This window comes from Sciurus carolinensis, chromosome 7 (assembly GCF_902686445.1).
Source record: "Sciurus carolinensis chromosome 7, mSciCar1.2, whole genome shotgun sequence".
Classification (NCBI taxonomy): domain Eukaryota; kingdom Metazoa; phylum Chordata; class Mammalia; order Rodentia; family Sciuridae; genus Sciurus; species Sciurus carolinensis.
In genome coordinates, this window is record NC_062219.1 from 125,059,992 (window position 1) to 125,085,257 (window position 25,266).

Consider the following 25,266-nt stretch of genomic DNA (forward strand, 5'->3'; position numbering starts at 1 on the left):
TTTTTTTTTTTTTTTTTAAAGATCTTGCTGAATTGCTAAGGCTGGCCTTGAACTTGGTATCCTCCTGCCTTAGTCTCCTGAGTCCCTGGGATTACAGGTGTGCACCACGGCTCCTGGCTGTTCCTTTTTATTTTTATTTTAGACAGCATCTCATTAAGTTGCCCAGGCTGGTTTTGAACTTGGGATACTCCTGCCTCCGCCTCCTGACTAGCTTGGATTACAGGTGTGACACCACTTCTAGCAAGGACATTCCTTTGGAATAAGGACAAGTTATTGCACTTGCACCACTGATGGTAACACCACTGACGCTTGATAGTCTTTCAGTTCTAGGGGTGGCATATTCCACATTCATAAGGTTATTAAGCATGGAACTATTCACTAGTGACTGACTGGAGCCCAGAGCAGGAAGGGGTTCTGTGGCTCTTCTACACAGCCCTGCTACTTTGGCAGCTGACCCAACAGACTCTAGAGTACGAGATACTGGAGGTATCAGTGATGGGAAAAAATGCCCTGTGATATTGATAAACCTCCAAAGGAGAATGACAACATAGACCTCTGGAGTTCTTCAATAAGTCTATGCTGTGTGTTATAAAAGTGTACTCCATTAGGAAGTCCTCCCAGCCTGCTTAGACCTTATTAGAGACAGAACTCCTGACTGTAGGGATCAAGTGACTACTAGGCTTGAAATGCCCATCATTATCTGAATACTGTCAAACCAATCACAATATGAAAAAGTCACAGGGTCACAACATCATCTGTTGTAATATAGAAGTACATTCTAGATATAGCATGAGCAGAACTGGAGGGCAAAAGCAAAGTGTATCAGCAGGTAACCCAGATCCCCATGTGGTCCACACTGTTGACTCAGTACCTCTGTCTTGGCTTTCATCAGTGACTCATGGGGGTGTTCCGGTTATCTCTTATTGTATTATAAAATCTTCCAAATCTTGATGGCTTAAACCTACCACAACGTCATTGTATCTTACAGTATAATTGGCCAAGAATCCAGGAAGGTCTTGTTAGGCGAGTCTTATGTTTCATGTTGCATCATCTGGGATCTCTTGGAGGTATTCAGTTCACAGACGGCTCCAGCCTGGCACCCTGATAGGTTTATTACCAGTTTGGGCTCATCTTGACCTTTCTGTCTTTATGTTATCTCAAGACTTTACAAATGGTCTCTCCAGCATGAAAGTCAAGTTTTTTACATGGTGACTTGGGACTCTAAGAGCCATGCCAGTTTTTTAACTGGCAAGGCCCAGAACTGGCATGTTGTCACTTCTGTCACATCATGGTGGTCAAAATAGCCACAGACCAGTTCCAGATTCAAGAGGATGGGAAATAGATACCGTTCCTGATGGGAGATTTGTCAAAGAGTTTATAGCCATCTTTAATCTGTCTTAGTGGGAGGGGTACCTTATGACAAGTTTACAGAGGAAAAAAAAAGGCTAATCTTAGTTCATGGGTGAATCAGTTCAATACACTGGTGTGAGCTTAAAGTGGACTGCTTTTTGTTTTAAACATATTTTTCTCCACTCCATCCATTTATCAGTAATTGCCCTAATTTTATCTTCTTTATGGCCCAGTAGAATTCCATTGCATATATATACCACATTTTCTTTGTCCATTTGACTGTTGATAGGTACCTGGACTTGTTCCATAACTTGGTTATTGTGAATTGGGCTGCATTAGTATGCATGTACTTACTACAGTATGCTTATTTTAGTTCTTTCAGATAAATACCAAGGAGTGAAACAGCTGGTTGTATGGTGGTTCCATTCCTAGTCTTTTGAGGAATGTTCATACTGCTTTCCAAAGTGGTTGTACTAAGTTGCAGTCCTACCAACAATGTGAGTGTACCTTTCCCCTCACATTCTTGCCACTGTTTGTATCCTTTCTTTTTGGTACTGGGGATTGAACTCAGGAATGCTTTATCACTGAGCTCCATTTCCAGCCCTTTTTATTATCTATTTTGAGACAGGGTTTTGCTAAGTTCTTTAGGGCCTTGCTAAATTGCTGAGACTGGACTCCAATTTGGGATCCTTCCACGTGGCTGGGATTACAGGCATGTGCCACTGTGCCGGGTTATCATCTGTACTCTTGATAATTGCCATTCTAACTGGGGTAAGATGAAGTCTCAGTATAGTTTCGATTTGCCTTTCCCTGATTGCTAAGCTTGTTGAAAGTTTTTCATGTATTTCCTGCTCATTTGTATTTCTTCTTTTGAGAAATGTCTGCTTAGATCATTTGTTTGTTTGTTTGTTTATTGGTACTAGGATTGAACCCGGGGCACTTAACCACTGAGCCACATCACTAGCTCTTTTTATTTTTTATTTTGAGATAGGGTTTCGCTAAGTCACTGAGGCTAGATTTGAACTTGTGATCCTCCTGCTTCAGCCTCCTGAGTTGCTGGGGTTATTTATGGGTGTGCATCATTGTGCCCGGAATTTGTTCATTTATTGTTTGGATTATTTGTGTTTTTTTTCTTTTTTTTTTGTGTGTGTGTGTGTAAGTTTTTGTATTCTTTATATTTTTGGTATGTTAATCACCTGTCAGAGGAATAACTGGCAAAGATGTTTTGCATTCTGTATGCTCTCTTTATGTATAAACTGTTTCCTTTGGTGTGCAGATCCTTTTTTTTAATTATCTTTTTTTATTTTTACAGACTGCATTTTGATTCATTGTACACAAATGGGGTAAATCTTCTCGTTTCTATGGTTGTGCACGATGTAGATTCATACCATTCATGTAATCATACATGTATATATGGTAATGATGTCTAGCCATAAAGAAGAATAATATAAGGCATTTGCAGATGCTTTTTAATTTGAAGTCATTCCATTTATTGATTCTTGATTTTATTTCTTGAGCTTTGGGAGTCTTATTAAGGAAGTTGGTGCCTGCATTGGCATATTGAAAGTCAAGATCATACGCAGAAGCTGGAGAGAAAAAAGACATTTTTAAAAAGGTGTGTATGGGGGGGGTTCCCATGAAAATAGAAGGGAGACCAGAAGAGTGGAGGAAGGAAATCAAGAAGGAAAGAAGAGGGATGGGAAAGGGGAGGAACCACAGAATGAAACTGGTTCTATGCACCATTCTATGTGCATGTATGAATATATCACAATGAATTACACTTTATGTATATCCATAATATATCATTTAAAACAAATTAATAGAAGTAAGACCAAGAGAGTAGGGGAAGGTGGGGGAGGGAGGGAGAAGGGGGAGGGAAAGGGGAAAACTGGGACTGAAGTGGAGCAAATTATATGCATGTGTTAGGAAATAGATAAGGATGGGGGAACATGAGGTTGAGAGATTAACTCTATAAAATGGGACCACCGTGCTGACCCCCACATTCTTTCTTTGCCAAAAAGCAATTTGCCTGTAGCCCTGCCTGGCCTAAGTGGACAGGATACATCACATTCCTCAGCAAGAGGCAGGGGTAAAGATTAGGCAGTCAATGTAAGTAATGAAGGATGGGGCGAGACAATGATGACTGGTTATCAAAGAAAGAACAATGAGTTTGTCTGGTCAACCTCTGGGAGTGTGCTCCTGGGCCCTCTGGGTTACTCACAACCTCCTGTGCTCCTGCTTCTAGTCATGTGTACAGGGAAGAAAGAGAAGACAGTGATTAAAGAGGGGGTATTGGGATCTGTAAGAAAGCAAGTCACATCCCCTCCCACCAACTTTAGGTTCCAGGGCCCTCTCCTCTGTCGAGTCTGCCCTCTTTCACTTTCTTAAATAAAATTTGCTTGCTAAGCTTGCTTCAGTGTTTCTTGTGGTATTTATTCAACACTGGGGACCAAGAACCTGTTCCCGAACTCCACCAAACTGGTATCACATGTATGACTATGTCATAATGAACTCCACAATAATGAATAAAATAACAAAAAAATAAGAACGTAAAATAAATAAGAATATAAAATAAGAAACAAACAAAAAGAGACTGCTGCTCACTGTAGCCCTACTCAAAAGTAGCTGTGGAAGAAGCAGTGATGGGAAATCTTTCCAAAGAACAGGGCTTTGGGCGATACACCTGGTTATACATTTTGTATGGAACGAAAAGTGGCTCAATAGAGAATAGACATAAATACACTCTGACAAATGGCTTAGCTAGATGACCAAGGGCTTGGAAGGACAAGGTTTGGAAGATCAAAGAATGAAATCCGGGGAAGAGACACATGAATGATTCTGTGAAAATGCAACAAGTGTGAGTGAGTATTTTTGTATTGTGTGCTAATGCCCACCAGTGCACATTCATAATTGAAGATGCACTAAACCACCAAGAAAGAGAATGAGTGTTTCAGTTCACATCAGTCAGCCTCTGCATAGGCCACCTCAGTGCTGGCACAATGGGCTCATGAAAGCAGTAGCTAAGGAAGCAGAAGGTACGAATGGGCCCAACAGCTTGTGTTTCCACTCACCAAGACTGAGCTTAACTTCTGCTGCAGCTGAATGCCCAATGTGCCAGAAATATACAAACATTATAGATTGGTACCATATTCTGAGTAAGAATTTGTAGGTCTAAGATTCAAGTTCAAGACAATCTGACTACTGCAAAATTGGTTATGATCCTGTATAACAGGAAAAATAAAAAGCAAACCTTAGCTGTTTTCTCCTACTATGTTCTCAACCCTTGGCAATTTTTTAAAAGTATTGTTTTAGTTGCAGATGTACACAATACCTTTATTTTATTTATTTCCATGTGGTGCTGAGAATCGAATCCAGTACCTCATACATGCTAGGCAAGTTCTCTACCACTGAGCTACAGCCCCAGTCCCAACCCTTGACAATTCTGATCACTAAAATGTGTTGTTTTTCTCCCACACTGACCAAGAAATTCTGCAGTGGACACCAACTGGGCATCCTATAACTTAATTCAATTCTGTACTATATACCTGGATGTTTAGTCACATCCCATAGGTTAAGGTATCCCACAAGACTGCCACCCAGTTTGAATGCTAATCACAAGTTCAGGCTCTGGAAATTTTGACCTACTGGCTACATACGGGAATTCCCACGACTCCCCGCTTTAGATGCAATCATTGGTTAGAGTGGTTCATGGTACTCAGGAAAGCTCTTCTGTTTATCAGTTTATTATAAAGGGTATTACCCAAAATGCAGCTGCATAGCCAGGTGGAAGAGATGCTTAGGGTAAGGAATGTGGGAAGCGACTTGGAGTTTCCATACTCCATCCAGGGCATGCCGAGTGGAGAACAGCATCTACATGTGTTCAGGAACTTGGAAGCTTTCTGAACTCCATAGTTCAGGAATCTTTCATGCCGAGTGGAGAACAGCATCTACATGTGTTCAGGAACTTGGAAGCTTTCTGAACTCCATAGTTCAGGAATCTTTCATGGAGGCTTCATCATGCAGGGATAACCGATTATTAATTCCATCTCCAGCCCCTCTCCCTTTTCCAGAGGATGAGTTGTGGAGCTGAAAGTTCCAAGCTTCTAACCATGGTTTGGTTTTTTTGGTGATTAGAAACCATTTAGGAACCCAAGTGACACCTTATTAGTACAAAAGATGTTCTTTTTACAAAGAAATTCCAAGTGATAAGGAACTCTGTGTCAGGAACCAAGGTCAAAGATTAAATATTAGATCTGAAATAAAGATTCTCCTAGCACTCCTATTGTTTAGAAAATTACAAGGGTTTTAGGAGTTCCCTGCCAGGAACTGGAAGACATGAAATATTTCTTATATCACAAAGTCACAGTCCCTTGGTCATCACATTGTTCTGCAGTCCTTGAGTGCCTTAGCTTTTCTGATCTATTCAGATGTTTTTTATATGTGGTTATAGGCACAAGTACAAAGCAAGTTCAAGGATGATCTCAGGATTATGTGTCATTTTGGTGAGTCTCTCCCAAGTTTAGTTTTTTGAAATTCTTCTGGCTTTATATTGTAGTATGTGTTTTAGTCAACTTTTTTGTCATTGTGACCGAAAGACCTCAAGGAACAATTTGAGGAGGGAAAGTTTATTTGGGGCTCATGGTTTCAGACATCTCAGCCCACAGACAGCCTGCTCCATTGCTCTGGGCCCAAGGGGAGGTGGGACATCATGACAGAAGAGGGGGATAAAGGAGAGCAGGTCAGGACACAGCCACCAAGAAGCACAGACTTCTCTTACGAGGACAAAATATATACCCCAAAGTCAAGCCCCGATGACCCACCTCCTTCAGCCACAACCTACTTGCGTATAGTCACCACCCAGTTAATCCCTATCAAGGAATTAATGCACTGATTAACTTAAAGCCCTCATAACCCAATCATTTCATTTTTAAACTTTCATTTTCTCATATATGAGCTTTGGGGGACACTTCTTATCTAAACCACAACAGTATGGGATATATTAGCAATCTCTGTTAGTTTTGTGGCATATACGATATTCATGGATAATGCAGCTTTGGGCGTGTATAAGGAACAATATGTTTATAAATTTAACCTCGTTTAATTTTTATTCTGGTTACCATTTTGTTATGGCATTTCGCCTGGCCACTAGTGATGAGCACTGCAACTGATTCCTATTCGGGCAAAAATTTGTAGCCACCTCTATCCTGAGCCTACAGCAGCTTAAAATTTTCTCTCTTTCACACACACACACACACACACACACACACACACACACAACAAGTGTTAGAATTTGTTAGAATAGGTAGAGCATGCACAGCTGGAACATTCAAAGGTCAGTCAAGGATATACTTAAAAAAATAGATTTCCTGCTGGGATGTTTGGTAGTGCACACCTGTAATCTCAGTGACTCAGGAGACTGGGGACCAAGAATTACAAATTTGAGGTCATCCTGGGCAACTTAGCAAGACTCTGTTTCAATATTTAAAAAATAAAAACAGCCTTAAATTCAATCCCCAGTGCTACTCTCTCACACACACAAAAAAGCAGATTTCCCTCCCATGTTTGTTCTTCAAACTTTTCCCTTTTCTTAGGTGTAACAGTTGTGACCAGTTTCTTATTTTACTTATTTTATACTAGTGTATATACTCACAATGTTTTATTTATATTATACTGGTATAAGCCCAATTAGGAGACAGAAATCATATTGTTTAAAATGGGAAGTTTAAAATAAAGCAGTTAAGCTATGATAGAAGAGTAACTATAATACTGGGCACAGTGGCACATGCCTGTAATCCCAGCTGCTTAGTGACTCAGGAGGATTCTGAGTTCAAAGCCATCCTGGGCAACTTGGTGAGACCTTGTCTCTATAAAATATAAAAAAAGGCTGGGGACATGTCTCAGTGGTTAAGCAACCCTGGGTTCAATCCCTGATATCAAAAATAAATAAATAAACAAACAAATAAACAAACAAAATTTTAAAAAAGACTATACAATGTAAATATAAACCTATTGGATACTCCTGGGCTAAGGGAGCGTTAAGCTCCTTCTCCCAGTGCAGAATTCCAACTTCACTAAAGAAAGGGTAGTTGTAGCTTACTGGAATAGCAGAGAAGTTTGGTAGTTTCCCTGGTTCAGAGCTGATCCACAGGTGCTGAGAAAGCAGGAAGCACCCACTTGGGGGCACAGGAAAGCCACAGTTGGCGAGAGGGTGCTTGGCATACATAGAGTCTGAGTGCCACCCTAGGTGGGAGGACTTGTGGTCCTGTCTGAACTGGGAGAGCTGTAGGGAAAAATCTTTTGGGGGTGCAGACGATCAGAGGGAACTGTAGGGGTGTCCATTATTTTGGGCTGGCTGTAAAAGATGATCAACAGCTGGGTTGGGCCATGGGATTGCTATGTATTCTAGACACATGGAAGGGGCAGAACATAACTAGTTTACCTTTACACCTGTCAACAGTGGATCCAGAAGACAAGTCCCTTTCTCCTGTAATGTTTCTCCAGAGCTCTCTTTCTTACCACAAGACAGAGAAATCCTTGAAAGAATTCTGCCTATTAATGCAAAACAAGTATTGAAGTTGAATTTGGAGTTGAGAGCCAATATGTTGATAATATGTTGGCACACATACAAATATAACTAACTATAAATATGTAATGTCCTTACTTTTAGAATACAATACACTAGCATATTACCTCATTATGTTCATTTGCTAAGAGACTGTTCCATATGAGTGTGTATAAAGTTGCCTCTTTTCAAAGGCTACATATTATTCCATTATATGTACCTTTACTTATTGTACTACTCCCTTATTAATTTTATTTCTAATAATTTGCTATTAAAAAAATACTGCAGTAAGTATCCTCATATATCTGCTATTTTATGCCACACAAATATATTGACATTCAATTCTGTAAGTAGAATTTCTGGGTCAAAGGTAGGTATATAAATATTTATAAATTGCATTTTTTAAACATAATTTAATACAAAAAATATCATACAAGTACAAATTATATCATTAATGATCCATCACTCATTAACCTAGTACTGAACCCAAGATCTAGAACATTACTAACTCACATCTTGTGTCCACTTCTCTGACCCACCTTACTGCCTCTTCCTTGGAGGGATTCACTAACTCTGAGGTTTGTAATCTCCTTTTTATTTTAAGTTTTATCACATTTGTATAGATATCTAAAAAAACATAAAATTTCCCCTATCCTTTAAAATCTTCGTGTTGCTGTCAAGTAACAGCATGCTTTATTTTATCACTACTAAGTAATGAAGTAATGGTATTTGTGGTAACCAAGTATTGAATAATGGTACCAGTTTCATTTAATAAGTTGTTTTGTACAAATATTTAGGCTCTTACAGTTGAACTTTAGGTTTTGAATATCGTCTGATGAAAGTATCAGAAGGATCCTTAGAGCTGTATCTGAAAAATCTTCAAGCCAGGTGAAGTGGCACATGCCTGTAATCCTAGTGACTCGGGAGGCTAAGACAGGAGGATTTCAAGTTTGAGGCCAGCCTCAGAAACTTAGTGAGACTCTGTCTCAAATAAAATTTTAAAAATAGGCTGGGGATTTAGCTTATTGGTAAAGTGCTTTTGGGTTAAGTTCCTAATACTGCCCTCTCCCCCTTGCAACACACAAACAGAAAAGAAACTCTCATATCTCAGCATTTAGATTGGGCTTTACCTCAGAACTTTAGGCTTCTTCATTAAAAATTTAAAAATTTCTCATCTTTTTTTAAATTTCTCTATGAAATTCTAGAATATTTTGCAGTTTGTTAAGAAAGTGTCATACTTTGAATCCTGAATGTGTCCTCCCAAGAGTATGTGTTGGAAACTTAACACTAGTGCAACAGTGTTAGGGGGTGGGTCCTAATAGGAGGTAATTAAATTATGAGGACTCTGACCTCATTAATGGATTAATGCCTTAATGTGGAAATGAGTTCCTTATAAAAGGGCAAGTTTGATCCCCTTTTGTCTTTTTGCTTTCTGCTATAGGATGTTGCAGCAAGACGACCCTTGCCAGATGCTGGCTCCTGGATCTTTTAGACAGCTTCTAGATTTTTTTTTTTTTTTTTTTTTTTTTTTTTGCATTACTGAGGATTAAATCCAGGAGTATTCTACCTCTGAGCTACATCCTTTGAGCCCTTTATTTTTTTGAGGTACTGGGAATTGGACCCAAGGGGTGCTTTAGCACCGTGCCACACCACTCCCAGTCCTTTATAATTTTGAGATAGGGTCTTGCTAGGTTGCCGAGGCTGACCTTGAACTAGTGATCCTCATGCCTCAGTCTCCTGAGTAACTGGGATTACAGGTGTGCAGCATCATGACCAACCTTAGTGACTTTTTAAAATCTCCGTTATTATACTTTTAAACTCCACAATGGAATATTACTCAGCTATAAAGAATAATAAAATTATGACATTTGCAGGCAAATGGATGAAATTGGAGACTATCATGCTAAGTGAGATAAGCCAATCTCAAAAATCCAAAAGACAAATGATCTCACTGATAAGCAGTTGATGACACAAAATGGGGGGTGGAAGGGGTGCAAGAATGGAGGAAGGAGGGACTGTATAGATGGAAAGGAGGGGTGGGAGGGGTGGGGGGGGAGGAAAAAATAATGGAATGAATCAAACATCATTACCTTATGTTAATGTATGATTATGCAAAAAAAATTAAGGCATCACTTAAAAAAAAAAAAAAAACAAAAAAAACAAAAAAACAACTTCTGACTTCACTGTTCTTCCCAATCTGATTTTCCATCAGTCTTACCCATCCCAGCAAGAGGTCCCACCTCCCACCTGGTTTCTCAGGCCACAAATCTAACTCTAACTTAAATCTGTTTCTTGATCTTTACCTCCCATATCCAATCCATCTATTAGTCCTGTCCTCTTCATCATTGAACATATCCAGATTGGTCCATTTCTCTGCTTTTTTTTATTTTTCTGGTACTTGAGATTGCACTCAGGAGTTCACATATGCTAGGCAAGTGCTCTACCACTAAGCTTTCAGCAATAACCCTCTTCCTTTTTCATTTTGAGACAGGGCCTTGCTAAGTTGCCCAGACTGGCCTCCTGCCTTAGCCTCCCAAGTCACTGGGATTATAGCTGTGTGCCACCACGCCCAGCTCTGTTTGTCCATTTCTCCACATCACTAGTGTAAGTCACCATCACTCCCCACCTAGACTTAACAGCAAGAGCTTCCTGACTTGCCTTCTTCTTTTCGTGTACCTTGCTCTCTTACTAAATACCATAACATTCTCTTCTAAAAATGTGTGGTGTTTTCAAATGTACATCAGTGATCCTTTTAAATACGTGATCGTTTAAAATTTTTTATGAGATCAAGTTATCCCAGATAGGTAGATGACAGACCTGAGTGGTGAAAACATGAGGTTAAGGAATTATTCTATTGACCAACTGTACACACACACCACACACACACACACACACACACACACACACACACACATGATTTCTTTTAAAAATCAATTTACCTGAAGTCACTCTGGCCTTGCCTGACTTAAACCAATAGGATATGTTACATTCCTGAACAAAGAGAAATGCAGGTCCAGAGACTCCTCCCAACCATGAAGTCTGTAGGAACAAGTTCCAATTAGAATTGGTCAGCAAGGGCCAAGGTGACCCAGAGTTGCCTCTGTTCTGTAGCATGTCATTATAATAGTGAATCTTCCCCTTCATTGGGTAAGATCATGAGCAACAGGAACTTGAAAGTCTAATGTCATCCTCCATCAGTCAAAAGTCAAAAGGAGACTGGGAGCAGTGGTGCACACCTGTAATCCCAGCTGCTCGAGAGATTGAGGCAGGAGGATTGAAAGTTCAAAAACAGCCTCAGCAACTTGGCAAGGCTCTAGGCAACTCAGGGAGACCCTGTCTCTAAATAAAATATAAAAAGGGCTGGAGATATGGCTCAGTGGTTGAGCACCTCTGGGTTCAATCCCTGGTTCCCCTGCCCCCACTGCCAAAAAAGTTCAAAGGTGGACTTGGGACAGGACCCTCTAGAAATTTCTCTGGGACCACCAATAAAACTGGAGGACAGAAGAGTGTGTGGTCACTCTCTACCCTGAGAGGACCACTCTTTCCTTCTCTCCCTTAATAGTGTCCCTTTTCCTTTCCCTTCTAATAAACTCCTGCCTGCAACCATGTGCCACTCACTTGAAATTCTTTAGGCAATATTGCAGGAAGTGGTGGTGATAGAATCCCCACTGTCACTTAGGTTCCTTAGGTGGATCTGGCTCTGTAACAACCTCAACTCCAGATTTTCTATTTGGGCTCTCCTTCCTTTTCCTTTCTCCCCACCTTTACTCAGCTTCGTTTAATGTATTAAAAACCAGTTTTTAAAAAATAACAAAGTAGGAAGCATCAGTCTCTTAACAATACACTTTAAACAATTTTTATTTTATTGGTTCTTCTTAGTTACACATGACAGTAGAACCAATTTTGATAAAATTATACAAGCATAGGATATCTTGATGGTGGGGTGCATTTAGGTATTTTCATATGGTCACAGAAAAATTAGGTTAGATTTATTCTACTCTTATCCCTATCCCCGTTCTTTTCCTTTTGTTCCCTTGTCTAATCCATTGAACTTTTCTTCCCCTTCCCTCTGCTTTATTGTGGTTTAGCTTCCAATTATCAACAAAAACATTTGACCTCTGGTTTTTTGGGATTAGCATATTTCACTTAGCACAGTATTCTCAGATCCACACTTTTACTAGCAAATGTCATAAAGTCATTCTTTATGGCTGAGTAATGTTCCACTGTGTATATACACCACAATTTCTTTATTCATTCATCTGTTGATGGGTAGGTAGGTAGCTTAGCCATCAACAATACATTTAATACAGTAGCAGATTCCAAATGACAAACATAAATTACTCATGCTATAAGTTTTTACTCTTTTTTAGACAACACAGAAACAGAATTCAAATTACATTTTAATGAGAGGAACATGAAATCTAATTTCGAAACAAGGTCAGTTTAAAAACACAAAACCTATGTTGAACTAGTATGGCCCCAGCCAACTTCCTTAAATCCCCGCCCTATCCCAATCTTGATCTCACTCAGCCAAGTTCTACACCAGCAAATACAACCTTCTGATTTCACATCTGTCTCTCCATCCAACATTTCAACAAAAAATTAAATATTTAGAGGTGTGTTATTGAATAAAAACTACAATATGCTAAAAAAAGTCAGTTTATTTGTTGAATGCTGAAAGAAGGGGCTAAAATTGGGTGCCACTGAAAGGGTAGTAGGGAAATGGCAGAGCTTGTTTAATTTGCTTCACTCTGATTTTAGAACATGGGATTGTGTCCGAAGAAATTAATGATGCTAAGAAATATCCCAACCATTAATTATAAAAGAAAGACTACACTAACACCTATGAAAAGTTTATAACAACATGGAAAAATATTTAACTTATAAGGTTAAATAAAAAATAGCATACAAAACTGTGTATACTGTACGATATTAACTATATCAAGATAACCAAACAACTCGGGCTGAGGATGCAGCTCAGTGGTAGACTACTTGCCTACTATGTGGGAAGTCTTTGGGTTTCATCCTCAGAACATAAACAAAACAAAACACCCACTCAACCAAAATATGCCTATGAAAGGCTGAAAGAAAATGGTTCAGAAAGTTAATCATCATTGTATTTAAGTAGTGTATCTACAGTGATCTTTCCACTTTCTTTTACTTTTCTGTCTTTTCTAAAATTTTTTTCCACTGGGGAGTTTTTTCTTTCTTTCTTTCTTTCTTTTTTAAACTGTTACTAAAAGTCTGACAGAAGTAGTGAATCCGAGTTAATGACTTTCATTCCAGTCTACAACAAAGGATGTGAACACTTATTAAACTATAAAACATTCCAGGCTTCTCCATAAACCCACTGTTAGGTTAACTGGACCAAGGATGGAGGGCTTCAGCCTCTCCTCTAACTGGGTGAAAAGTGTAACTAGGTCCTGTTGAAGAAAAATGCTGAACTAAATGGATAATGCTATGAATTTACAGAGAGCAACAGAAATACCAGACTTGGCAGCAACTTAATTATAGTACAGGAGCTCTTTAATATTAGAAATAAACATGAGGACAACTCTTTTCTGCTATACTGTGTAGATATAAAGTTATAAAAAAGACCAGTATCAGTAACCCTGTAAAACCAGTCCTGGTTTAGAAACCAAAACAACATTGTAACAAGAGTGGACCAAGAAAAGCTTGAAACTTGGAAAAAGTGCTTCTAGAAAATTAATTCCCTTTGACTTTTGCTTACTTACACCTTAAGGCCTCTCTCTTCCCTCCAACAGAGGCCAATCCTCCAACACTTTCTACCAAAGCATCCAATGGTTTGTTCATCCAACAAATACTGACTGAAGGTTCATAATGTGCTGGACACTGGAGCGAAAAAACCTGTCCCTGACATTTCAGTCTTTCTAAAAAGGTAGGTAGACACCAACCACAATCCATTAAGAGCAGACACCACCACTTTCTTACTATTGAAGGATACACTGTAATTCTTATTGATTATACAAACATTATACAAACATACTGAAACTTTCCTGACTTACTGGAGGGCAAAAATGCAACTGCTTTCTCCTGATAAGTATTTCTAAAAAGGGCAGTTATTAAACGACACTTTGTGATGTTTGCCCCTAAACATCATAATTCCTAGGGATGTTGGTTAACTTTAAGAAATGGAGTATATTGTACTCAAGAATAAGGCACTCTGCAACGAGATTAAGTGACCAGTCCTATTATCTAGACGACGACTCTTCAGTACCATGAAAAGCTGAGTCACAAGAATGCTAATTTCAATTAAATTCTTCAGTCTTCTCTTTCAATTGCTGATTTGCAATGTGCTCCTGTGTCAGTCGCTCCAGGTCTTTCTGTATATTCGGGTGGTCTTCCAGATCTTCAGAGAGTGATCGGCCGATGTCCAGTCTTCTATAGTTCTCAGGCTTGACTAGGCTTCGGACCACCTGGAGGCATCGCTCTTTCAGGGTATAAAGTGGCAGTGTGATGTTGGCAAGAGTGGGCTGTCCATCAACGGTGGCAGATGGCACAAATAATTCAGTTTGGTTAGCCAGAAGCACATCTTGTGTTTCTGCATCTCTGAAGAGCCAAAGATGATCTCGGTAACTGTGGATGCGGAGGTGTCTGCCGGGCTGCAGTGTCCCGAAGCTCTGTGGCTCACCGCGGAAGTTAAGCCACACTAGCGACACGGCCCGCGGGCTGCGGTTGCGGAGGATGACCCGGGAGGGCTCGCGCGAATTAAAGGAGCGCAGCACCGGTAGCGGCTGCCGGGCCTTCATTTCCTCCCCGCCGCCCGCCTCCTCCGGGTCTGACTCTTCCGGATCGGACTCCGCGGCGCCCTGCTCCTCTCGGTCGTACTCTGCAGGGCTGAACACTCGGCACCCTACTCCTCGACGGGTTCCTGGGCCTCTTCCGGGTTCCCGGGCCTCTTCCGGGTTCCCCGCCTTCCCCGGTCTAGAGGACCGCCTGGTCGCCACAGGATTCGCTGACCGGCGCGGGGCGGGGCGTGCGTGCGTGCGTGCGTGAGTGCGTGTGCGCGCGCTCCCGGGTAGGCTTGCGTGCTCTGCGCGCCCTCGAAAGGGATAGAATGCGCGGTCACCGAATGGCTGACTCCCTGTTATAATCTTTTTAATGGTATTTTTTATATGATGAGTCTTTTGATGTTATCACTGTATTTCTTTGCACGTATACTTATACATGCTTTGGGGTCTTTTTGTCCAACATCTGGGAGCTCCAGAAACAAATTTTATTGACCTTCCCCTCCCTTGGATGTGTCACACTTTCATATTTGCTTATTTCGCATTATTTGTTGTTAAAATCGGATAATTTAGAAAATACTATTGTATCAGCTCTCAATTGTAATCACCCCACTTCTAAGGGATAGCGACTATTGCTGTGTGTTTAATTACTTTTGTGGACAATTTCTATGAGATATGTTTCCTTTGCTGTGTGTAGTCATTGACGTCATCACTTAGTGATTTAGTGGGCTTTTAAAAGAAATTTCTCCTTTTTATTTATTTTTTGGTGCTTGGATTGAATCCAGGGCATTGTGCACACTAAGCATGTGTTCTACCATTGGGCTACCCTTGTTTGTTTAGAGTTTGGTTGTAGTATTTCCCTAGGGAAAGCAAAGTTTTTGGTCACCCATGATTGGTTGGAAGTTGTGCTTTAAGCCAGTAAAGCTCCACCCTTTGCTGATGGATCTGTGTGTGACTTGGAAAATGGTTGGCAAATGCCTTTGGTTAAATTACAGAGTCCTGAAATGGTGTTTTTATTTTGTCCATATGTACCGATGACTTTTAGGAAGAGTATTTGCCATGCTTCTCACTCACCATTCTGTCTTCACTGAATTTTAACTTCAACCTTCAGTAAATACGAATTTAAAGTAGTTTTGGACTGAGTTTGGTTTGCATTTCTAAAGCATCATTCATTCTCAAAGCACTCTTGAGAACTTCTGTGAGGCATTACTCACAGAAGGGAATGGAGGCTCTTCTTCAGAGTAGATCCTATGAATAGATTAACCTGATCAGAGCCACCCATTAGCTTGGGGCAACAGGGAAGTTCATGGACTTCTGTGCCACTTGTTCTATCTTCTTAACCTATCAAAATCCCTAGTTCTTGGGGCTGGGGAGATAGCTCAGTCAGTAGAGTGCTTGCCTTGTAAGCACAAGTCCCTGGGTTTGATCCCCAGCACCTAAAAAAAAAAAAAAAAGAAAAAAAAAATCCCTAATTCTGCATTTTTGTCTGGTTTCTGATTTTGTTAAAAATCAAATAAGGTAAGATATTCTCTCTTTGCTGGGTGTGGTGGTGCAAGCCTTTAATCTCAGGGCTCATGAGGCTGAGGCTGGTGGATCATGAATCCAAAGCCAACCTCAGCAGCTTAGGGAGGCCTTAAGCAACTCAGTGAGACCCTGTCTTAATAAAATACAAAAATGGGCAAGGGATGTGGCTCAGTGGTTAAACGCCTCTGGTTTCAATCCCCGGCTAAAAAAAAGAAAAGAAAAAAAATTCTGTCTTTGAGAGAAGTGATGACAAGAACAAGAACATCCTCTAACACTGCCATTAGGAAGCAAAAATGACAGGCTTCCAAGAAGAAATCCTTTCCAAGTTTGTGAATGGGGACACTCAGTCTGGAATAGTTTTTTCCTTGGACTCAAGGAGGGATTTTCACACAGAGGAGGGAAGAGAAAGAAGTCCATAATCCAAATTTGCTGTTCAAATTCCTTGAAAGGGCATCATTTCTCTGGATTCATACCCTCTCTAAGTAGGGAATTCCCTGAATTAGTTTTTCCAAGGAGGATCCAAGCTGCTTCTTGCGGTTACTCCACAGTGAAAATTCCCAAATCCTGTATGTGATTTTTTTGTTACCATTCCAGAGTCTTGCTGGTTAGGGACAAATGTGGTGCTTGGTGAATTTAGGAGTGAGGTTTTTTATTCCTGATTTGTGGAGGCTTTAAGGGGAGGGGAAACTCTCTTTAATTGACCAGAACGGGTGATTAACCAACCTCTAAAACTCAGTCTGGGAGTGGATACTTCTTTGCTTAAACTGTGGAGACTCTAGAAGCCCAGGGGAAGCTGTGAGATCTAGTGGCCACTGGCTGACTGATGACTACCTGGAGTTACTACATGCTGGAGTCCTGGAGACTGAATCCTCAGTCTTGGGAAAAGAGTTCTCATCTACTTCTCCACTAGGCTATAATCTTTCTCTAGGCTCTGACTCCTGCACTAATGTGCTTTCTGCTGCTTCTGCTGAGTGGGAAAGAGTAAGGTGGTCCAGGAAGGGTCTGCCATCTAAGGATTGTCCTGCCTACGTTTAGCTGCCAAACTTCTTCTTGCTCTTGTTCATCCTACAGTTCTCTACTGTTCTTATCCTTGTCTGTCTCCCTTTTTCCAATATACATCTTTCCTGTAACACACACACACACACACACACACACACACACACACACTCACTTACCTCTTAAGGAAACATTTGAAGATCTCTTGCACAGTAGAAAATGGAAGATGCTCATTGATCATTTTGCTTCTCTTGTTATGTGTTCATTTACTAATAAATTCACGTATGCATATAATAAATATTTAAATTATCCCTGGGAATTTGTTCTACAGCCTTTAACCAAGCCCCAGAAATACCAGAGTTCACGGACTTAAATGTCCCTTGCATAAAATGGGGCAGTATTTGCATGGAACTCGTATACATCCTCCTATATACTTTAGAAAAAAATTTCTGTGGTACTAGGGATTGAACCTAGGGTTGCTTTACCACTGACCTATATCCCCAGACCATTTTCTTTTGAGATAGTCTTGCTAAGATGCTGAGTCTGGACTTGAACTCGTAATCCTCCTACCTCAGCCTCCCAAATTGCTGAAATTATAGATGTGTGCCACCATGTCTGCTCTTCCTATAAATTTTAAATTATCTCTAGAATACTCAATACCTAATACAATATAAATGCTATATAAAGAGAGTTGTTACACTATTATTTAGGCCATTGATGACAAAAGGAAGGTCCGTATATGTTCAGTAGAGATGTAATTTTTTTCAAATATTTTCCATCTATATTTGGTAGAACCCGTAAGTGCAGAACCTGAGCTGAGGATATAGCTCAGTGGTAGAGTACTTTCCTAGCATATACAAGGCCCTGGGTTCAATCTCCATTAACATACGCACATACTCCAAACAAAACCAACCAAACAAAACCAAACACAAAAACTCAGAACCTGAGGATATGGGGGTTTGATTGTGCCTATTTTGTCAGGTATTGTGCCGGACACTAGAATATAAAGGTACGTGGGACAAAAATCCGGCTCTTCAATTTCCTTAATGTTTACTGGGAAGACAATGTAGGGCCAACACTCCAGTATATAAGGTACAGGCAATGACTCTCTCAATAGGACCCCCAAAACTCAGTAAATAATGCCAAGAGTTAGTAAGTGGAATGGTATCAAATTAAAAAGCTTTTGCACAGCAAAGTAAACAATTAAAAGTGTGAAGAAAGAATCTAAAGAATGGGAGAAAGTCTTTGCAAGCTACTCTTCTGACAGTATTAAGATCTAGACTATATAAAAAATTCAGAAAACTTAATACCAAAAACCCCACAAATAACCCAATTAATAAGTGAGCAAATCAATTAAGCAAATACTTCTCAAAATGGCCAACAAATACATGGAAAAATTTCAATGACATGAGCAATTTGTATTTTTCAGATATTAAAGGAAATGCTTTTAGTTTTTCCCATTTGTTATGAGGTTGGCTTTGCTTGTTTTCTATATAACCTTTATGATGAGGTTGGTTCCTTCTGTCCCTAGTTTCTTCAATGTTTTTATCATGAATGGGTGCCAGATTTTGTCAAAGGCTTTCTCTGCATCTATTCATATGCCTAAGTGATTTTTTGTCCCTTAGTAATGTGATGAATTAAGTTTATTGATTTGCACATGTTAAACAGCATCTCTGGGATAAGACCAACTTGATCATGATGTACACAATCTTTTTCCTTTTGGTACCAGGGTTTGAATCCAGAGGTGCTTAACCACTGAGTCACATCCTCAATCCTTTTTTATGTTTTATTTAGAGGCAGGGTCTTGCTAAGTTGCTTAGGGCCTTACTAAGTTGCTGAGACTGACTTTGAACTCACCATCCTTCTGCCTCATCTTCCTGAGCTGCTGAGATTACATGCATGCATCACCACATTGGACACAATCTTCTTAATATGAATATGATTTGCTGATATTTTATTAAGTGTTTTTGCATGAATTCATCAAGAATATTGGTCTGTAGTTTTCTTTTATTGATGTGTCCTTATCTAGTTTTGATATGAGTGTGATACCCTGGCTTCATAGAATGATTTGGAAGGGTTCCATCCTTTTATATTTCTTGGAATAACTCAAGGAGCATTAGGATTAGTTCTTCTTTAAAGGTTCAGTAGAATTCAGCTGAGAATTCGTCTGGTCCTGGGTTTCTCTTTTTTGTAAGTTCTTTTTATTATTGCTTTTATCTCATTGTTAGTTATTGGTATGTTTAGGTTTCACATGTTCTCTTGATTCAATCTTGGCAGATCATATGTATCTAGAAATGTATCCATTTCTTCTAGTTTTTCCAGTTGATTGGAGTATAAGTTTTAAAAGTAGTTCCTAATGATCTGCTGAATCTATGTTATGTCTGTAGTGATTTCTGCTTTTTCATCTCTAATTTTGTTAATTTGGGTCTTCCTTTTGGTTAGTGTGACTAAGAGTTTACCAATCTTGTTTATCTTTTCAAAGACCCAACTCTTCATTTTGTTGATCTTTGTATTTTTTTCTCATTTTCATTGATTTTTGGTTCTGATCTTAAGTATTTCCTTCATTTTACTGGTTTGAAATTGGTTTGTTCTTGTTTTTCAAGAGCTGAGATGCATCATTAAGTTGTTATTTGGGATTTTTCTGATTTTCTTATGTAGGAACTCATAGCTATAAACTTTCCTCTTAGAACTGCCTTCATAGTGTCCTAGAGGTTCTGCTTTGTTGTATCACTATTCTTATTTGATTTTAAGAATTTTTAAATTACTCCCCTGAATTATTCTATCATCCATTCATCATTCAAAAGTGTATTGTTCAATCTCCATGTATTTATATTTTCTGTAGGGTTTCTTTTGGTTTTGATTTCTAACTTCATTCCATTATGATCTGATAAGATGTGAGAAATTATATCAGATTTTTTGGTATATGCTAAGAGTCTCTTTGTGTCCTAAAATATGGTCTGTTTTGGGGAAGGTTCCTTGAACCTCTAAGAGGAATGTGTACTCAGCTATTATTGGATGAAATATTTTATAGATATCTGTTAAGTTCATTTGATTTGAAACATTTTTCAGGTCTAAAGAGTCTTTACAGAATTTATGTCTGGATTACCTATCTTTTGGTGAGAAAAGTGTGTTGAAATCACCCAGTATTATTGTACTGGGGTCTCTCTGAGTCTTTAATTCAAATAGTGTCTCTTTTATTTAATTAGTTGCACCCACACGTGATGGCATATTTACTATCATTATATCTTCTTTTTAGATTATTCCCTTTATCAGTATGAAGTGACCTTTGTCTCTTCTGATTAATTTTGGTTTGGAGTCTGCTTTGTCGGACATGAAAGTAGCTACTCTTGCTATTTTCAGTCTCCATTCACATGGTATAGCTATTTCTACCCTTTTACTTTCAGTCTGTGGCTGTCTTTGCCTGTAAAGTGCATTTCTTTTAAAGAACATATAGTTGGATCTTTTTTTTTCTTAACCATTCTTCCAGTCTATGTCTTTTAATTGGAGAGTTAAGACTATTTATATTCAATGCTGTTATAGAGATGATGTTTATTAATAAATTCTCCCATTTTGATTTATTTCTAATGTTTAATTTGGTCATGTTTCTCATTTGCTTAGGCACACTTAACATGAGATTTGTTCATTTGTGAGCTCTACGTTTTTTTTTAATTAGGTAAAGAAAAATATCATGACTTACCCACCGTCAGGTCAGAAATTCCTTATTACCTTACTGCCAGAGCTTCCCATGATTAGGAGCTTCTGGACTTGTTGCTGCCTCAACTGGGTCCTCACAATGAAAACTGAAAGTAAATTGAGGAGGGTTGGCCACCTTCAAAGAAATTGAAGGTCAGTGATCAGGCATAATGTTGATCCTAATGTTACTGCCACAGTTTTCAAAATACTTCATAGAAAACATATTACCTGGATACTACTACTATATTCTATCCTTGTTTTCAGATGAAGAAATGGAAGCACAGACAGGTTAAATACTTTGCTTAGGATCATATAATCAGAGCTGTGACTTGAACCCAAGTAAGTGGGCTCCAGCTTCATACATTAATCATATTCCACTGCCATCATTCTGTTGGACATTTGAGGCCTTAGGTTGTTCTTTGCCAGCAGCTTCTTCATTTTAGTCCAGTAAGTTGACATCTCTTTTAGTGGCAATGGCAATATTAAGGAAGGTATGGTACAGTGGTGGAGGGAGGGAACCTGGGATTTCCATCCCATGGAGAGAAACAGCTCATTAATTTTTTCAAGACTCCTGGGCCTCAAAGCCCGTAGACAGCTAATTAGCCCCTGGAACTAATGATGGTTAAGAAGGGAGGAGAAGATTCTTAGAAAATGTGCCAGCAACAGGGCTCCCTGTGGTAAATAAAAAGGTCATTCTCTGCTCCTCTGTGTCACTGGGGAGTACAAAGACAATTTTTTCTCAGTACCACCCTCTTGGGTTTTCCATCCTTTCCTCTCAAGCCTCATTTGAACTCATTCAATGCTCTATTTATTATTATTATTATTATTATTATTATTAATTAATTAATATTTTGGTACTAGGGATTTAAAATAGAGCCACTCTATATCTGAGCTACATCCCCAGCTTTGTTTTTCACTCTTTATTTGAAGACAAGGTGTCACTAAATTATGGAGGCTGACTGTGGAGAGCAGTGACAGAGGATGGGAGAGCAGTTTCTTAGCTCCTTTAGTGCCTGCCATTCACTAGGTAGGGTCTCCTTGATGAGTTGGCTCCCTTTTTGCAATGACCCTCCTTTGCAGCAGGTGCACTGATTGGCTTTTCAGCCTCCAGTGATCTCATCAATGTCCCTGATCGGAAGGTTGTGTGGCCCAGAGTTGCAAAGCTTCTTAGAGAAGTTCTCTTGTTCCCTGGATTCAGGCTGACTCTGTGGGTAAGAGCCAAATACTGGTTTTCTTGGCCCCTTTATTTTAATCTCGATCTCTAATTTTGATCTTAAACATCCAGCAAGCCAGTCATAAAGTAAGAGTACTGAACTTTAATGTTTATGAATTTACAGTCATTTATCCCCTTTTATTTAATTGGGGTTATATTATCTTATCTGTCCTATAGGTGATGGCTTCTTATCTCTAATTTAGGTTGTTTATTCTTGAAGTAGTACTTCTGCAAAACATTAATCAGGCATCAGAGTTTATAAGGAAAACACAATATGGAATTAACAACAGTAAAAATATTTAGTTTGCATAATAGCTGTCTTGAATTTTGGCTGAGCTCTACATTATATCCCCTATTTGAGATCACAGTAATTTCACAACAAAAAACCCCCAATCTTTTGAATATAACTCTAAATAAGCTGAAGTCTGGCTTATTTTGGAGCCATCCTGGCATGTAGTAAGGTGGGAGGCAGAGCCTTATCTCAGGTGAGGCGGGGCCCTTTACAATTCTTAGTTTAAGTGTTTTAGTTCTGAAGCAGATCTTTGCATCTTTTGTCACTCTGTCACCGCTCTCCACAGCTGACTTTGAACTTGGGATCCTTCTGCCTCCTGAGTAACTGGGATTATAAGTGTGTACCACCATGCTCAGCTGTATTATTTATTATTTCTTATTTCATTGTTAAAATTGAGATATAGTTTATGTACAAGAAAATGCACAGATTTTAACTGGGCGTGCTTGTGCACATTTATAATCCCAGAGGTTCAAGAGGCTGAGGCAGAAGGATTGCAAGTTTGAGAACAACCTGGGTAACTTAGCAAGACCCTGTCTCAAAATAAATAGAAAGGGCTGGCGATGTAACTCAGTGGTAGAGTAACCTCTAACACACACACACACACAAAAAGGCCAGATTTAAAATTAAAAAAAAATTATGTTATTTACTTATTTAGTAGGGATTGAACCTAGGGGCAACTAACCAATGAACCAGCACTTTTCATTTTTTATCTTGAGATGCGATCTCACTAAGTTGCTTAGGACCTTGATAAGATGCTGAGGTTGGCCTTGAATTTGCAATCCTTCTGTCTTAGCCTCCCCAGTTGCTGAGATTACAAGCATGCACCATTGTACCGAGCTAAAAGCAGGGTTTTTTTTTTTTTTTTGGCGGGGGGTGCTGGGGATCAAACCCAGGGCCTTGTGCTTACAAGGCAAGCACTCTACCGACTGAGCTATCTCCCCAGCCCCTAAAAGCAGGTTTTAAGGGAATAGTTTGGTAAATTTTGATGATCTCAATTAAGATATTTCCACCTTCTGTCATGGCCTGTGTGACATTTCCTCAGTTTCCCAAATGGGGCAGTGAGAGGATTGGAAAAAAGACAAACAAATACACATATAGAGAAAGCAGGACCTAGTGGATCAACCAAACTCCTGATAGGAGAGAGACTGACTCTGAGAAGGCTCTGCATGTTTATTACATAGGTTTAAACATCAAAAGGATTTATTGCTTCAGGATAAGCAGGAAAACTTCTTCAAGATAAACAGGATAAAAGGAAGCTGCTTCAAGATAAACAAAACAAAGTTGTGAGCAAAAGCAGCCAATTAAAACTTATCAGCTTGCACCCATATCTCTTTTACCTACAGACAGCTGGCATTTGAATTTAAGGCTACTGAACCAATAAATTATGTGGCAGGCATGGAATCTCCTCTTGGAACGGGACATTTCCAGCAATTAAGCAATCTCAATAGACACCATTCCACTGAGAGAGTTCTTAGAAGGGCATTGCCTCTGTCTTGGGATGGTTCAAAGAAACCTGTAATTCATTTCTTGCTCCTGACAACCTTCCTACAATCTTGCCTTTGCCTCTTTCTTCACTATCTATCCCTGCCACTCTGTCTAGAGGCAACCACTATTATGATTTCTGTCTTCATAATTTAGTTTTGCCCCTTCCAGGACTTCATACGTGTGGAGTAATACAATATGTAGTCCTTTGGATCAGGCTTCTTTCAGTCAGTGCAATTTATTCATGTCATTTCATATATTAGTAACTCTTTTCTATTTTAAAAATCAACTTAATTGGAATACAATTTAATGGAAGAAACTGCACATGTTTTAAATATAAAGTTCAATAAGTTTTAACAAGTAGATCTACCTAGATAACTTTTGCTATTTTGGAAGTGTATGCCCATGTGTTAAAGGCAACACCAGTTCTTGGCACTATTTGGAGGTGGTAGAACCTGGAAGAGGTTGGAGGAAATTAAATCACTGGGGGTGTAACCTTGAACAGGACATTGGTGCCCTAGCCCCTTATTGTTTCCCAGTTGCCATAAGGAGAACTCATCTCCTCTGCCATGTGCTCCCATATTGTATTCTGTTACCGCAGCCCCAAAACAACAGGCCAAGTGACCATGGACTGAAACTGTGAGAGCCCAAATAAACCTTTCCTCCTTTAAGGAGATTATCTCAGGTATTTTGTCACAGTGATAGAAACCACCCCCCAATTAACCACCCCCCAGTTAAAGACATATAACATTTCCATTACCCCAAAAAGTTTCCACATGACCTGGTCAAAGCAACCAATTACTTAATTCTTTCTTTATTTCCTTCCTTCCCTCTTCTCTTTTCTTTTCTCTTTCCTTGTTCCCTTCCTCCCCCTCTCCTTTCCTTCCTACTTAGTTACCCCCAATCTATTTTCTTTCTCTTTCTTTCTTTCTTTCTTTCTTTCTTTCTTTCTTTCTTTCTTTCTTTCTTTCTTTCTTTCTTTCTCTTTTTCTTTCTTTCTTTCTTTTTCTTTCTCTCTCTCTCTCTCTCTCTCTCTCTTTTTTTCTCTCTTTCCTTTCTTTCTTTCTTTTCTTTCTTTCTTCTCTCTCTCTCTCTCTCACCTGGAAACCATTTTTTCCCCACCAGAAATCCACTTAAGAGTAGGTTGTCATTTTTACAAGGCAAGAGGGGAAAATTCCTAGAGGAGAGAGCAACTTTAGGGAAAAGGTGCAGGTTGCATTCTTTTTTTAAAAAAAAAAAACACCCTGTTATTGGTTATACATGACAGTAGAGTGTATTTTGACATATTATGCATACATGGAGTATAACTTCCCCTTCTTTTTTGGTGGGGGAGGTATCAGGGATTGAACTCAGGGGCATTCGACTACTGAGCCACATCCCCAGCCCTATTTTATATTTTATTTAG

The 25,266-nt window shown here is 39.3% G+C and overlaps 1 protein-coding gene across 1 annotated transcript; it reads right to left on the reverse strand.

Moving 5' to 3' along the window:
* Positions 1–13,062: 13,062 nt before the first annotated feature.
* Positions 13,063–17,422, reverse strand: LOC124989353 (von Hippel-Lindau disease tumor suppressor-like). The gene is made up of 2 exons (XM_047559234.1): positions 17,361–17,422; positions 13,063–14,857 (listed from the first exon to the last, which is right to left on the reverse strand). The coding sequence occupies exons 1-2, from the start codon at positions 17,420–17,422 to the stop codon at positions 14,182–14,184; spliced, it is 738 nt and encodes a 245-aa protein (XP_047415190.1). The 3' UTR covers positions 13,063–14,181.
* Positions 17,423–25,266: the final 7,844 nt, after the last annotated feature.

Bases quoted from the DNA above. Each gene is read 5' to 3' on its own strand.
- LOC124989353 (XM_047559234.1), bottom strand. From the start codon at position 17,422: ATGATCAATGAGCATCTTCCATTTTCTACTGTGCAAGAGATCTTCAAA. The intron at 14,858-17,360 runs GTAAGTGAGTGT...GCGGTCCTCTAG, and splicing joins TTCAAATGTTTCCTTAAGAG to ACCGGGGAAGGCGGGGAACC.